Genomic DNA, 16,826 nt, shown 5'->3' with positions numbered 1-16,826 from the left:
GACGCATCCCACAAGTCTCGAACTATTACTGAAACTGACGCATAACTATTTCAGTCACTTTTGTAGTGACTTCATCACACAATTGTGCCCTAAGCTTTTTTGAGATCTCATGTGTCAGCCATTGTTCATACTCTTGGCTGTGTGCATATGAAGTCTGACGTGAGGAACTCCCACAATAATATCTAGTGCCTACTATAGTACCAACAACACGCACTCGTCCAAGGTGCTCAGGTCGTCCAATTATAGTGGTAAGAATATCCTAGCGACCATTTGGAGTGAATTGACCTTGGAAGCTCTACTCAACCAAGGAGTCCTGTAACATAATAAAATACCATTATTCTTTAAAAAGGCAATGTAATATCTATAGTGAAAATATTAATATTCTAGGAGTAGTGATATCTTACAATTTTTTCTGTTATTTGTCACGCAATATCAGAAGTGTTGGAGCCCGATGATCTTAGGCGAGCTAACTTCCACTTCTCATGCCGAGAAGGTGATGAAGCAGGTTGTGGACTACCACCCTCAGGAAGTGGGGCTCTACCTTCTGTCTTTTGCTTGAGGAGTTTCTCTTCAAGCTTCGTATACCCACCACGAGATAATAAGTGGAGTTTTTTATTTTTAGCACTAATTCCTTATGCTTTTGTTCTTGTTTCCTTTCCCATAATGAATTAGTTCATAAGACATAAATTTGTTAATGAGGAATTGAATAATATCAACTATATTAACCTGCTATGTCTCTGATGTCCGACTTTGTACAAAGAGACATCCAGTCTCTTCATCAATGGTCTTATATTTTTCTCTTCGAGACTCATTTTTTTTGCTCCAAATATATATCTTGAGGTCAAATTAGTCTTATAACCCTGAAATTTTTCAGCAATAGATGATAAACACTTATTTCTAAGTGTTGCGACACTTGGAATGTCAAATGTCATCTTTAATAAAGAGAATAAAGTTGTATCAATATATAGAAAGTGTAAATTAAATGATATTAATTAACTTACCAATAGATCACTCCATATAATGTTTCAATCAACCTCGGACACATGATCGAAAGATGGAGTAAGAATAAAAATTATATCACGCGCCAGTACTCCAAGGTATGATCTGAAGACATCTGGGTTTAGCTATGTTGATAGGGGGAGCACGGTGATAGCCAAACCCAATCCCTGATATTGGTTTTAGATGATGACAACACATCATTAATAAAAACACATGTGTATGATGATGACAACATTGCTTATGCTTATTATGAAATGCTTATACATATTATGATTGTCATATTTAACATACATTTGACATATTGTAATTTACTGATACATACTACTGTGTTTGTAAAGTGATCATATATGTGTATGCACAATATATGTTTTGAAATAGAAAAATCACATGCACAAAAAGCATATTTGCATGACCTAATCGATTACAGTGTTGAGATAATCAATTAGGGTCATCAGACAGCTTGAGTTTTGAACTGTGGTAAAACAACAAGTTTTGAACCGATCACATTAGTTGGTAAATCGATTAAAACTCATGTGTTTGCTCATATCATTTTCAAATGTGTTGTGATGAGTTTTAGGAAATAATTTTTTTCAAAAAACCTTCTAAGTGTCAAAGACTAATCGATTACATAGATTGTGTATTCAATTAAGTCTGTTAAGATTTGAAAACTAACTTATGCTTATCTAACTATTACAACAGTCATACTTTTAATATGTTTGACTAAACATTTAATGAAAATCTATTATATTAATTGCGTATTCAATTAAGGAGCCAAGTTAGTTGTAATTCTATTACACCTGTGAAATGTAACCGATTACATAAGTTGGCTAATCGATTAAAGTGTGTCAGGATTGACTTAAACTATATATTGACGCATTGATTGAATTTCTATAAGACAATTGAGATTCACATTTTCATATCTGACTCATATTCGTTTGAGAAGTTTTACAGAGCTGATCAAAAGCTCCAAGAAACAAGAACTTAAAGTGGTTTACTATTCTTGAAGATTTCTTCAGAGGCAAACTTGACTGGATTAGAGAGGCAGATCGTTCTGCACAACTGAGGTGCTTATATTTGATCAGGAGAAGATGATTCACAATCTTTGATTTGTGGTTCCCTGTGCGTGTTGCCAGGAAGATGAACAAGGAGTTCTTTGTACTTTAAGAGGGTTCTCACAGGGGTGTCTGCAAGAGAGGATTGTTCTTGCTGCAAGTGTTTTTGTACTATATTAGATTAGTGGGTTGGAGAGGTTGTTTACATTTTGACAGAAGTGGTCGCTGTAAAAGCCTTGGTGTAAAAACTCAGATCTTTATAGTGCAATTGGCTTTCAATCTTAGGTTGATTGAAAGGGCACTGGATGTAGGCTGTGGCTGAACCAATATAAAAATCAGTGTTTGATTTTCTTCTCCCTATCTCTCTGCATTAATTGATGTTGTCATTAGTTGATTAAGCATATTGTTACATTGCACACACGTTGCTTACAGTCCAAGAAAGATTTAAAGAATCATATCATTTGTGAAAAAGATTTGAAAAGCGTTTACTTTTATAAAAGACCAATTCACCCCCCTCTTGGTGTTGAGGATTAAAGCTCATCAATTCTAACAATTGACTCCAAAGTTGGTTTTCAAAAATTATTTGAAAAACAAATCAATTAACCTTTTTGTATAATCGATTATTCGATCCTGAAATGGCTTTTAATTCTCAGGCTTTTGGTGAAGGTGCATCCACAAATAGACCACCTCTATTTGTTGACGAAAACTATGCTTTTTGGAAAATTAGAAGTCAAATCTTTCTTGAGTCAGTAGACAAGGGTGTGTGGGATGCTACTCTCAATGGTCCATTTGAACCCGCTCATGTGATTAATGGAAAAACTATTTTGAAAATTTTTACTGAGTGGACTCAAGAGGAAAACAAGAGAGCACAGTATGATGTAAAAGCATGAAATATTATTGCCTCTGCTCTTATAATGGATGAATTTTTCAAGGTTTCCCAATGCAAGACAGCTAAAGAAATGTGTGAAGTTCTTGAAGTTACGCATGAGAGAACAGATGACGTCAAAAGGGCCAGAAAGAATTCCCTGGTGTAGGAGTACGAATTGTTTAGGATGAAAGCTGGAGAGACCATATATGACGTGCATAAAAGGTTCACTCATATAGTTAACCACCTGATGGCTCTCGGCAAGACTTTTGAAATGGAAGAAATCAACCTCAAAATTCTGAAAAGCCTAAACAGAAGTTGGCAACCAAAGCTAACTGCCATATCCGAGTCAAAAGATTTAACTAACATGAATATGGCTACTTTGTTTGGCAAGCTCAGGGAACACGAGTTGGAGCTTGGTAGATTGAGGGAAGAAGAGGAGATTGAATAGAAGAAATTGATTGCACTCAAAGCTAAAAATAAAATAACCTCAAGAAAGCCTAAATCTGAGGCAGAGTCTAATATAGAAATATCTGAAAAAGAAGTCATGAACATGATGGTAAAAAAGTTTACGAAGTTTACGAAAAATAGAACCACTACAACTGACTATGCAGGTAACTCTAAAGAAGGAAGAAAGAACTCTAAGATCAGCACTGTTACATGCTATGAATGCGACAAAGATGGTCATATCAAGCCGAAGTGTCCAGAGTTGAAAAATAGACAAAAGGTTGACTCCAAGTATCCACAAGATAAGAGAAGAAGTAAGCAAAGGAAGGCTTACATTGCTTGCGATAATAACGATGATGACAGATCAAGTGATCATGATCAAAGTGCAGAGGAGGTGTCAAATTTGTGTTTGATGGCTGGTTCAACACATTTAGCAGATAGTGAGAGCGACTTCGAAAGTAAGCCTATCAAAGTAAAGTACGACTTGTTGCTGGATGCTTTTCAAGAATTACATGCAGAAGTTATGAAATTGCAATACAAGGTAAATCGATTACATTCTCAACAGAAAGATTATGATAATCGAATTAACAACCTTGTCGATGAAAATGAGAAGCTTAAGAATGAATTAGAACTTGCTTTGCAATCTGTTAACAATACTGTTAAAACTGAAATTCAGATTGTGGAGTGTTGATTCTTTTGGCAAGTGTACCAATAGTGAACTGTTCTATAATGATTTTTAAGTAAAAGTGTCGATCTCACGAGGAACAGTTTCAATGAAATAGATAATTTTATCTCAAACAACATATATACAAGGATATTCAATCTGATTCATAATGGATTTTGATAATTTATACTACCTTGCGTGAAAATAAAATAATAGCAGCAAATAAGTTAGAAAAAATTTAATATGAGAATTTGGGATTGAATTCATCTATCTCACTCGTCTGCACTCTGGATGAATATAAACATATAGCATCTGAAATTACCAATATTGATGCAAAACACAAAAGTCATTTATACCAATTCCTTGCGTATAAAATTCATAAGATGAGTTCCTTGAATATTGATTCCTCACATATCCAACAAACTGTCCAGCATTATATTCAGGTGTTATAAGCAATTGATATACTGAAATTTATTCCTAGCATCACAGGATATCAAGTATTCTTGTTCAGATCAGATTTTTAGAAGTACTTTCCAGTCACGACTAAAATTCACATTCATGAAACTATTGATCAGATAGAATCAAGCACTAAGAGTAGAACAAATTACCAATATTGAATAAAACAGAAACGCTATATATAAATACCACTATGTTACATTCGAGTTCGAATCGATTACATTCAATCCCAAGAGAAAGGATTAGCCACTCATGGTAGCCATTGACATTCTAAGAGATGAAGAAGAAGATCCTCAAGCTAAAGTTGAAGAACGACTCTTTTTATAACTCTGTGATTTGATTCCACGCCCCCCTTTCTTTCTTCCTTATTTAAGTATATATACTACATGAATTCTAGCTTAAGCTAAATTATTCTCGCTTAAGCTAGAAAGTACTTCATGGTGAAGAAAGGTCATTCTCGCTTGTGCTAACTTATTCTAGCTTAAGCGAGAATGATTTTTAAATTAATGTCTTCCTAGACGAATCTCACTCAAGCGAGATCATTTTTGCTTAGGCTAGAGTGGCTTGTAAAAGGTATTTCTCTAATAGCTCTCGCTTAGGAGAGATCATTCTACCTTGGGCGAATTGTTGCAGGATATGCTATTCTCTCTTAATTTACCTGAAACATATACAAAATAGGGATCAAATTATTTTCTTTTAATAAAAAACTCGGAAGCATATGATTATGTTTCATCTTTCTTAGATTAGGGAAAATTGATACAAATATTCACAATTTAAAATAGAAGTGCCAAAATTCCATATGAAAATTCACTGCTTTTTAGCACTTAACAACTCCCCCTAACCTAGCATCTTGGTTGTCCTCAAGCAAGGTAATAAGATCCCGACAGCTTTTCACAACTCAAACATTGAAATTGGTTATTTGAGGAATCAATTTCATAGTCATTACAAGACAACTTTTGCATTCCAAACTACTGATTCATAATCTGAAACAAATGGTGAATCCAAATTATCAAATAAAAGCAGGATAAAAGTGCAGCAAATGCAATTGTAAGAACCATTGATTCTAACCAAGGAAATTCTCTCTTGAATCTTATAAGGATGTGTTTCTCTCATTTTCCCCTGAAATTGAACAAATTAAAATTGCTAGTCCTTTTCAATCAAACCACACACACAATCAACATGGATCTCAAGGTCTTCTAAGGGTTGTAAATAAGGTTGGACTTCAAGGAATTATGGCTTTTCAGGATAACAAAAGCACAACTTTAGAAAAGAGAGCATAAGTACACTTTAAACCCACTTCCCTTTCTACTCTCAATTCATCACGTCTCATACCTCAAAAATACAGCTGTCAAAACGGATCACCCAGTGCGACCCGGCCCGACCCACCACGGGTTGGTCACTTAGTGAGCCAACACAACCCAACTCATTTATTAGCGAGCTAGAAAAATTTGAACTCAGCCCGACCCACCATGGGTTGGTGGGTAAACGGTTTGGCTCACTAGCTCACTTAATTATAATTTTTTTTAAATAAAAAAATTACAAACTTTCTATAATTCAAATCTAAACAATTTTCACTCCCAAATTTCACTCCCAACATGGGTGTTTAATTAATTTTGAAAATAAAGAACTTAAATAATTTTTTCAAGCAAAAAAAAATAATAAATATTTTTTTATAAAATTAAAATAAAATGAGGTAGGTGGGTTAGTGGGCCAACCCGGCCCACCACGGGTTCAACCCGCATCAACCGGGTTTAAATGAGCCGGGTTTAAATCTGACCCGCATAAAAAAAAAATACATTTTTTTCAAACCCAACCCGGCTTGAACCCTTGGTGAACCGGGTTGACCTGCGGGTTGTGACTCATTTTGACAGCTCTACTCAAAACCAAATGCTTCTTTTTCATTCATCATTCACTCCTTCCTTTTTTTTCTTTTTTCTTTTTTTTTTGAATACATTTCTATACAATACTAAGGAGTGAATTATAGTACATACTACTCATGCCTTTTCTTTTCTAAGAACAATTCCACCAACCAATTTCCATTTTAAAAGTGAATAAAATGCACTTATGCTCCCTATCCCTAAAGTGTGCAAAGGGAAAGGATATTAATTAAAGTTAAGGTTAAGGTGCATAATTCAAATCAATTAGGCTCAAATGGGTTATCACAAAGGGGATGATTATTATCAGGTTGGATGATTATTCTCAACAAAATTGCCTTGATCATTGCCATACTTTAAGTGTGATGTTATCCAAATGAAAACTCAAGCAATATCAACTTGACAACAAACCGTGGGAACTCTCAAACTGTTTAAGGATTCATACATTCTCTGGTTTTTTTTTGTTTTTTGGTTTCTTTCCTTATTATATCACTTGTTGTTACAATTGATTATCTTAACCAATAATTCAACACTAATATCCTAATCCCATGGACTCAACCAAAATTTTCCCTTTTTACATCTTAGGACACTAGTTGAACTTGATTTCTCTGTAACCCATTTCTTCAAGAAAGATTTTCTAATAATTCCCAAAAATAAATTTAAGTTGTGTTTTAGATAAGGTAATAACATTTTAACCCAAAACAACTAAAATACAATATTACTAAAGCACAATATTACAAATACATGTTTTTATTGTAATACTATTGGACATAATGTAAGAAATTGTTATTATAAAAAGGTTGGTGTTTTAAGAAGAAGTACAAATGGATTCCCAAAGAACAACCTCTTGAAACTAACAAGAAAGACCCTAAGTTTATTTGGGTACCTACACTACAAGAAATGCGTTAATTACCGAAGGCTTATTACCGAAGGTCTTTAGACCGTCGGTAAATAACGTTTTCCGAAGGCTTGTGAGCCGCCGGTAATGTGTTCGATTAATTAGGGCCAAAAATAAGATATTCCCATTCTCAAATTCATTTCGCACCAAAGTAATAATCTTCGTCTCCTCTCAAAGCTGGCCACGAAAACCCCCTTCCCCCTTTGCTCGAAACCCTTCGCCCACAAAACCCTTGTCCTTTGCATCAATCCTAAGCACGAAACCTTGGAGGAGTGATTTGCAGTCATCCCTGTCCCAGCTGCCAGTGTGGTTTTGGGTTGTATATCGCAACGTGGTGGGTTGGGAGGCTCTATTGGAGTTCAATCATGAAGAGAGGGTTAGAAATAGACTAATGCAAGTGATTGTAGAAACTAAAGAGTAAAGAAAGGTGCGAGTGCAAGCTAGGAAGCATTTCGGGTTGAGTGCGAGACGGGTGAGGTTACAGAGTTTGGAGGAAACATTTTGCAGAGAGGGCAAACACATTTTCTAGGTATGGAGAGCTCTTAATTTCTTGTTTGGATTAAACGTAATGGATGAAATCTGGTTTGAGTTGGACGAAACTAAAAATCAAATTTGTATCTTTTGAGTTTAGAATATTGTATGATGGCTGGTGATTATTGAATTTAGTTATACTCTTAGTTATTGTGCTGATAAGATTAAATGTAACCAAGTAGTGCAAATGTTGTAGTTGCAAGGGATATTTAGGAAATAAAGATGCAGAGAAGTTTTTGTAATATGGTCATGAGCATGTGATTTTGAGGACTAAGTTAATATGTAGGAATGTTAAATACTGATGCATGAATGTATCATATTTGGGTAATGGGGTTAAAGCTATTTGTTAATTTGTTTGGACTATTTAATAAGAGAATGAAAGTTTATTTTGAGATACTTAACTGCTATTAAGATCAATTCAAAAATAAATCTATAAAAATCATTCAAAAACAGAGGTAAAATCCATTTAAACAAATTTTGAATGACTAAAGAAAGCTATAAATCAACTTAAAAATTAAAATCTTCAAGAATTCAATACTCAAAACCTACCAAAGCACTCTAAAACTAGGCTAAACAAGGTAAAAGTAAGAACTAAACTAAAACAGAAACAAACTTGTAAAGAAACTTCCTAATAAAGTCTTAAATGTCTAAAGAAAACTAAGAGCACTTCAAAAGTCACTAATTCTAAGAGATTCTAAAACTCACTAAAGAAAGCCTAAAAGTACACTCAAACTAGTATAGAAATGAGGACTACACTAATTGCAGTGCAGTAAAATGCACTACAGCTTTGTAAACAAGTTTTAAATGTTAAAAGCAAGTTAAGAAACAACCTAAAACCTACCTCTCTACAAAAACTCAAAAATTGACTATTGAGAACCTAAAACTATGCTAGAAATCTCAAATCATGAAAAATTCTCTAAACTAACAGATGAAGTTGTAATGTAACTATCTAAACATGTTTTAAATGGTACAAGACTATTGAAAACTATGGCAGCTGTAAGTGCTAACTTTAGTTCAAAAATATACAATCTGTGAGTTTTTTTTATTCATGTCATCCATAATGAATTTCCTACCATTCTAGCTCTGCATTATTGAACTTGATCATTCTTGACTATTGAGGTTGAATTTTAATTATTTGTTATGATTGGTGTTTTTGCTTCTGGTTCAAACATTCCTGTAGACATAGTGAGGGCAACACGTGAATGTAAACAAGGTATAACAACAACCCAACCTTTTAACATTTAAGTACAGCCAATTTCATTACACCAATTCATGATGTAAGAAGGTAATATACCTATGTTGATGTTGGTTTTAGTTCTCTTCAAGTTGCAGTAGTAAAATACATAATCCAGATTGAAGTTTATATCTCTTAATTTTATTGTATAATATCTCTTAATTTACAATCATATGTTTAACACTCTAGCATCACATTCTGCAGCAGCCCAGCGCCCTGTTTTTTTTTTCGCCCTTCGGAAATTACCGAAGGCTTTTGGCCCTCGGTAATTACCGAAGGCTTTTGACCCTCGGTAATTACCGAAGGCTTTTGGCCCTCGGTAATTACCGAAGGGCGAAAGCCCTCGGTAAATGTTAGCGACAAGGGATTTACCGAGGGCTCTTTGGCCGTCGATAAGCCTTCGGTAATTACCTTTTACCGACGGTTTTGGGCTGTTTCCGAGGGCTTCTGGCCTTCGGTAATGCCCTTCTTTTTTGTAGTGCTACAACAAAACCGTTTAAATGTTTTGCAAGAAAGTAAGAAGCAGAAAAGTGTTTAAGGTTGGTTTTCAGTGGAATACATCTCAGATTACTGACCTCACCCCGAAACAATACTAGTATATGATATTACATTAATTATACTATATATGATACTTTTATCATTGTTGATTGTTATCTGGGGAATCTGAACTCACGTAAATATATACTTAGTGTCCGTTTTGACTCTGTTTTCAATGTTATTTGTAAAATGGTGTGCTTGTATGTGTTGGATGCAGTTTTAACATGGGCTGAATAGAGCTAATACAATGGGTTGATAATATGTATGTTTTGTTTTCTTAAAATCTGTTCACGATGCTTGATCTATGTTGTGTATGGAATGTTTTGATTGATTAGTCAGTACTAAAATAGCTTTTGTGGTGATACGTGAAAAGGCAATATAAAGTTGAGAGAAAAGACAATATAAAGTTGAAGAAAACTAACTTTAATACGAAAATCAATCGATTAGGATGAATACTTGAAAAAGAAAAAGAGTTCCATAAGTATCAATGGAAGTAAAATAGAGTGTAATGGAGCGAAAACCTTGATGCAATGGAAGCCTCGCACTTGACCTAAAAAATTATAATAAGCTTGTGCGTCTCTCTTTTTTATCATATAATCCCATATTGAAATTGTTAGAAACATTTCTTATATCGATTTAAATAAAATATTTACAAAATATCATCGTAAATTATTTTTGATATGAATTTTTATTACACGTGACGTAGAATTGGTGAAGTTGAAATCCAGTAAATCCAACTCAAACATATATCATCAGTAACCCATTTTTCTTTTGTCCCTAAAATATTAAAGTAACATATATATATATATATATATATATATATATATATATATATATATATATATATATATATATATATATAAAGAATTATACACTACCTTCTTTCCTTTCTCAAAGTGTTTGTTTATTGGTGATCAATCAAATGTTTATGTTTGTAGATCATGTGTCCATGTTGATAAATCTTAAAAAAGAAAAAGCTTCCTTTGTGATAACTTACAAGGAGAAAGGAATATGAGAAAGAAAAATTAAAGCAAAATTGTATTCCTAAAATTAAACACAATATTAGTCATACAATTATTTTTTAACAATGTCATTCAAAATAAATTGCTTTTGCGCTATAATATTAAAATAAATTATTTTTAACTTTGGAGAATTAAGAAACTCGTTTTATTATTGAAAGGACTAAAATTTTGTATGATCTTCAAAGATTTCTAAATCTGTTCTATCAATAACTTAGTTTTAATCATAACTTTTATTTCTTTTTTAACTTTGGGTTTACTACCACTTATTATATGATAAACGGTTTATTAAGTATGATTAACACATATTAATGAATATATCTTAGTTTAGCATAAAATTATGCTACTTTAATTTTCCATTTTATTTCTTGTTTTGTGGGTAAACTTGTTATTATAAATGAACAAATATTTATTAATTTAACGTCATTATAACAATATATTTCTTTTGTATTTTTATATTTCATCTGAATATTACTAATTAAATATAATCATGTTTTCATTTTAAATTTTAGTATTACAAAACTGTGGTATTATTTGTATTTAAATAACGTTTTATAATTTTTTTATTATTATTATCATTTTTAAAATATTGAAAAAAATAACTTTTTTAAAAGAATTTAATATCAAGAAATGTCTTAAATTTCCTAAACTAAATATTCTTGGTTAGAAACTGAGAACTAAATCTTTAAACGCATTAAATTAATATAAGTGTTTACCTAAACAAAAATGCGAAATCAGATTTATTATAAACTATAATTAATTTAAACATTAACATATATTTTAATTAATATACTTAAGATTTGATTTTAAATGATTATACTAATATATTAATTATGTAATTTGTTATGAATATGGTGATTATTTTTTATTAAAAATTAACACGCTAAATATTACTATCAATTATGAAATTTAAAAAACAATCATTGCCGGCATATAAAATGAATAAAAAAAGTAAATACAGAATCGTATTAGGAAACCAAATTAAAAACTATTAAAACAATCAACAGAACCTGAACTGATTCTTGGATTTGTTCTTGACAAATCTATTCCATAATACAACCATCCATAATAGTAATAAACCAAAATCATATTGAACCTAGTTAATTATTAATTATTTACTAATTAATTAATATATTTTTTATTAATATTAATGTATATATTTAATTAATTATATAAAGAAATATTTATGTGTACACAGCCAACAGAAAAGTAGATGAAAATTAATGTATTCTATTCATGTTTTTTTTTTTTTTAATTAAAGGTGAATGTTGAGGAAATAATTATACAGAAATAGAAACTCTTAGAACGCATGTATTAAAAAGATTTTAAATAAATAAGTCCTTTAGTACAGAATCAGATAAGATAACCAAAAATAAAGTTTTTATTGAGAATTATCATAATTAAGTGAAGAAATAATGGAAAAAATCACTCCATCAAGCAAAATTAATTATAATTTCACAGTCAGTAGCTAGATCTTATAAAAGGCCACTAACAGTGTAATACTTATACTCTTCAGTTCATATAGAAATTCTCATTCTCTTCTGCGCATGTTAACAATGGCAGCAAATATGCAAAGTTATTCATCTCTTGTTCTTGTTCTGTTGTTTCTCTGCAACACCAGTCTCTCAAACGCTCTGAAGGGCTTCAGTGTGGAAATGATGCACCGTGATTCTGAAAAATCACCATTCTATCTTCCCTCAGAAACTCATTCTCAAAGAGTTTCCAAAGCCATTCAGCGTTCCATAGCTCGTTCCAATCATCTCAAAAAACCTTCTGCTTCCATAGACACGGTTGAATCCACCGTGATACCGAATTCAGGTGAATATCTCATGACCTATTCAGTAGGAACTCCACCATTCAAAGTTCTAAGTATAGTTGATACTGGTAGCAACATTGTCTGGTTGCAGTGTAAACCTTGCATAGACTGCTACGAACAAAACAGTCCTATATTTGATCCTAGAAAATCCACAACATACAAAAATCTACCTTGTACTTCTAGGGCATGTCAAGCTGTGGGAGCTTCCTCTTGCTCAGAGAAATGTGAATATAGCATTAACTATGGTGATGGATCACATTCAGTAGGAGATCTCAGTGTGGACACCATAACCCTAAGTTCCACCGAAGGTTCACCTGTCAAATTTCCTAACATTGCTATAGGGTGTGGACATGACAATACTGGGACCTTTGAAGCCAGTGGTTCTGGCATAGTTGGTCTTTCTGGTGGAGCCACTTCTCTTATATCTCAGTTGGGTTCTACAATTGAGGGAAAGTTTTCCTACTGTTTGCCACCATTTTTTGCAGGGTCTAAATCATCCAGCAAACTCAGTTTCGGAGATGCTGCTGTGGTTTCTGGGAAAGGGGTTGTCTCAACTCCTATAATCAAAAAAGAGAATCAAATATTCTACTTCCTTACCTTGAAATCATTGAGTGTTGGAGGAAAAACAGTAGCTGTCGGAAGCACTTCTTCCGAGTCTGGTGAAGAGGGAAACATCATAATTGACTCAGGGACAACACTCACTTTTTTGCCGAGTCAGGCTTACACAGAATTTGAATCTGCAGTAGCAGATGCAGTGAAACTGGAACGTGTCAGCGACCCGAATGGCTTTTTGAGGCTATGCTATCAAACTGGTTCAAAATCTCAACAAGAAATACCAGTAATCACAGCACATTTCACAGGTGCAGATGTTGTTTTGAAACCAGTCAACACCTTTCTTCAGGTTGCTGATGGGATCTCATGTTTAGCTTTTCGTGCAACTGATGATCTCTCCATCTTTGGAAACGTCGCACAGCAGAACTTCTTGGTTGGATACGATCTTGAAAACAAAACTGTTTCTTTTAAGCCTACAGATTGTAATAAGGAGTGATTTTTTTCTTCTGTTTTTCACTTTGCTTGAATAATACAGAACAGACTGTCTTGTCATTCTTCATTATGTATTAACATTCTATCAATTCCAGGATATACACGCTATTTGTTCATAATATATATATATATATATATATATATATATATATATATATATATATATATATATATATATATATGCATTTCCTATGAAGTTTTTGGCCTGGTTTTAATGAACTGTTATATTTTTGTTATATATTAGAACCTCATAAATATAATAAGTGATAGTTTTTTATCATTAAAGACAAATATATAAATAAAGATAAATGGATATCCCAATCTATACAAAAAGAAATATATACAAATAAAATTGTTTCCTTGTTAGCACTCTCGTATAAAATGGACATTATAAAAGGCCCTACACTTGTGCTCCAAAATACAGAAGTAACATATAATGGAGAGGATAATTATACTATCATTTCTTCTATTTTAGCTTTTATTTTCTTTGTAAACTTATTATATTTGGCAAAAATGTTATATCTATTAATTTAATATCATTATTATTACGATTTTTTTTTAATATTAGTAATCAAATACAGTTAAGTTTCCGTTTTAGATATAACGATATATTCATTTTGAATATTAATAATCAAAAATTACGTTTTCGTTTTACATTTTAGTATTACATAGTTATGATACTATTTTGATTTAATAATATTTATATATTATTGTATTATTTATTACAACATTCGACACGAAACCTTTAATCGTTGGACCGGTTCCTTATTAAAATCATTGAAGAATAACTTTTTGTGAAACCTTAAATTTCTTAAACGAGTATTCTCGGTTAAAACTAATAACTATTCTTGAAATGCACTAAATCATATAAAAAATTAACCTTTGGGTAAACAACTTCATGAAAAACAAAATAACATATGAAACATTCCAATAAGTTATTAATTACTTACCTTCTAATTAATGTATTAATCGGTTAACGTTAATTAATATATTTAATAAGTTTTTAATAAAAAATTAACTCATCAAACATTTCAATAAGCATGACATCCTTATCTTTATATTCAAATAATATAACTTTATATATATATATATATATATATATATATATATATATATATATATATATATATATATATATATATATATATATACTTATGTTACAATATCGTTAAAAGAATTGATGATTATTTGAAAAAAGAAATTATTCGATTATTTTGAAATAAATAGAATTTGTTCTATTATATATTCTAATAAATAAATAAAATATTTTTTTATTTATACAAAATAGAATTATTCAATTAAAAAATTACACTTAATAAAAAACCGAAAGTATTTCCTTATACAATAATATATTACATATGTTTGTGTAATTGTGTATGCAAGACTTATTATTAATATAAACAGTTTCAAAATATAATTTAATGTATATACGTAATAAAATTAATTTAATGTATATAGGTAATATAATTTATCACCAATTTTGTTTTTCAAAAATGTTTGTCTTTGTATCTATAACATTTTCATTTTATTTGTATAAAATTTAAAAAATAAGGGAAAATTAATTAATATAACACACTCTTGTTGTAAGAATTCAGAAAATAAAATATTAGAGTTGGTAGGTGTATTAAAATAATGAGACCAAATATTATAAAATTAAAAATAAGTTGATTAAATAAATAGAATTTCTTAAATTCGTCTCATTATATATCTTAAAGACTCACCTTCTCTCTAAAACATTATTTTCTTGAACTCTCTTATTTAAGAGTTCTAACTCCTCAATCATTTTGTTTGACAATCAGGAGGTGTCTAGATGATCATTGCAACAAGGTCTACTTATCCATCCGATCAATTTCTAGTTTATAGCAAGTAAGTTTTGACTCATTTTTCTCTCTCATTCTTAGTTTAAGATCATGCATTGTAATCCTTTGTCACATGTGATTCATGATCTTTTTTCATAATTCTTGGTCAATCTAAGATCCTAAGGAATCTTTCCGTTTTCAATTCGGTGTTTTGTAGGTGTTTGTAGAATTTTCTTGCATTTCAAGCAATCGGGGAGACGTTTATAGAGTTTGATAGTTCCTCGTGACGTAAAGAAAGTTAGATCTTGTTTTAGACTAAGTTTGTGAACTGAATTTAGTATCTCTATGTATGATAAGCTAAATTGAATTTAATTCTAATGATTGTTTTAGTAATGTTTGTGTTAGATGATGATCAATTATTGTTTGATGCTTGAATGCTTGGTGCAGTGTGAATTCTATGTTGATATTGTTATGTTAGTGTGTAATGGAGTTATAAGGATGTTAGAAATTGAATTCTAAGTGGTTAGAGTAAAGAGTAACCAATCCATTGTTTTAAGGTAAAAAGGAAAGGTTTTTATGGGTGAAATTGAGAGATAGATGTTAGAGTGAGAAAACAACTAGTTCAGTATTGTCATGTGTGGTCATTTGAGACTTTTTAGAAGTTTTCTTTGAATGAAATCTGATATGGAACTTAGAGGTAGTTCATTGTTGAAGTTTTGGAGTGCTTTTAGTGAAAATTTGAGGTTTTAAGTAGTGAGATTTTGACTTATAGGTTCTGGATCAAATTGGTCAGTTTAGAGGTTATTGATAAATCATTTCTGACTTGTTACAGCCCTTAAACCACTCAAAAATAAACTAGAATAGAGATAAATTGAGATTTTGGTCTCTAAGTTGAGAATTTAGTGGTTTTTGACTTAGTGTCTTATTATAAACTATTGATTATTAGTTTAAGATATGTTATACACTTTTGTTTAAGTCTAAAATAGATGATAATCTAATCTATGAGTGTTAGAAATTGGTAAAAGAGGTTAGAAGAGGTAAAAGGTGGTCTAGAAGTGTTAATTTTGCAGTTTTTAGTACTGCAGAATTATGCAGGCTAGTTGGGTGAGTTTTTGGGGGTTTTCGCAGTAAGTGGTAGTGGTTGGGAGAGTAGAGTATGTTAGTTGGGCGAGTGGGTCTATTTTCTTAAGTGTTTTTGAATCCTTTTATCTATGTGTATGGTTTTAAAAAAACATATTGGTTTATTGTATGATTTGTAGAAATGTTTATAACTTATTTTTGAATAAAATGAGATGTATAAGAGTCCTAAGGAGGATTCTTAAGGGTTATATCAAAGGGTTACACGCATATCCATATATCTCCCCATTAGTAAGATATTGTCCGCTTTGGGCTAAGCTCTCACAGATTTTCTTTTGGTATCACTCCAAAAGGCCTCTTATTAAGGGATGTATCTTATGTGTATATAAACCCATGTGTATTTCATATTTTATGCGATGTGGGACTTTGTTTGTACCCAACATCCTCCCCTCAAACAAAGGGTTATGGTTCGTCTACCTCCCCAATAGGGGAAGTTTTTTGTTTTTTTTTTTCC

The 16,826-nt window shown here is 31.5% G+C and overlaps 1 protein-coding gene and 1 pseudogene across 1 annotated transcript; both read left to right on the top strand.

Annotated features, from left to right (window-relative positions):
• Window positions 1–2,686: 2,686 nt before the first annotated feature.
• Window positions 2,687–3,367, top strand: LOC148202609 (uncharacterized). The gene is made up of 2 exons (XM_088109660.1): window positions 2,687–2,922; window positions 3,103–3,367. The coding sequence occupies exons 1-2, from the start codon at window positions 2,687–2,689 to the stop codon at window positions 3,365–3,367; spliced, it is 501 nt and encodes a 166-aa protein (XP_087965786.1).
• Window positions 3,368–12,106: 8,739 nt separating this feature from the next.
• Window positions 12,107–13,513, top strand: LOC148202608 (aspartic proteinase CDR1 pseudogene; annotated as a pseudogene).
• Window positions 13,514–16,826: the final 3,313 nt, after the last annotated feature.

Source organism: Vigna umbellata, chromosome 3, assembly GCF_029865625.1.
Source record: "Vigna umbellata cultivar VRB3 chromosome 3, Vumbellata_1.0, whole genome shotgun sequence".
Lineage (NCBI taxonomy): Eukaryota > Viridiplantae > Streptophyta > Magnoliopsida > Fabales > Fabaceae > Vigna > Vigna umbellata.
The sequence above is the reverse complement of the archived record's forward strand: the minus strand, read 5'-3'. Positions and strand labels throughout refer to the sequence as shown.

Bases quoted from the DNA above. Each gene is read 5' to 3' on its own strand.
- LOC148202609 (XM_088109660.1), top strand. From the start codon at position 2,687: ATGGCTTTTAATTCTCAGGCTTTTGGTGAAGGTGCATCCACAAATAGA. The intron at 2,923-3,102 runs GTATGATGTAAA...CGAATTGTTTAG, and splicing joins GAGGAAAACAAGAGAGCACA to GATGAAAGCTGGAGAGACCA.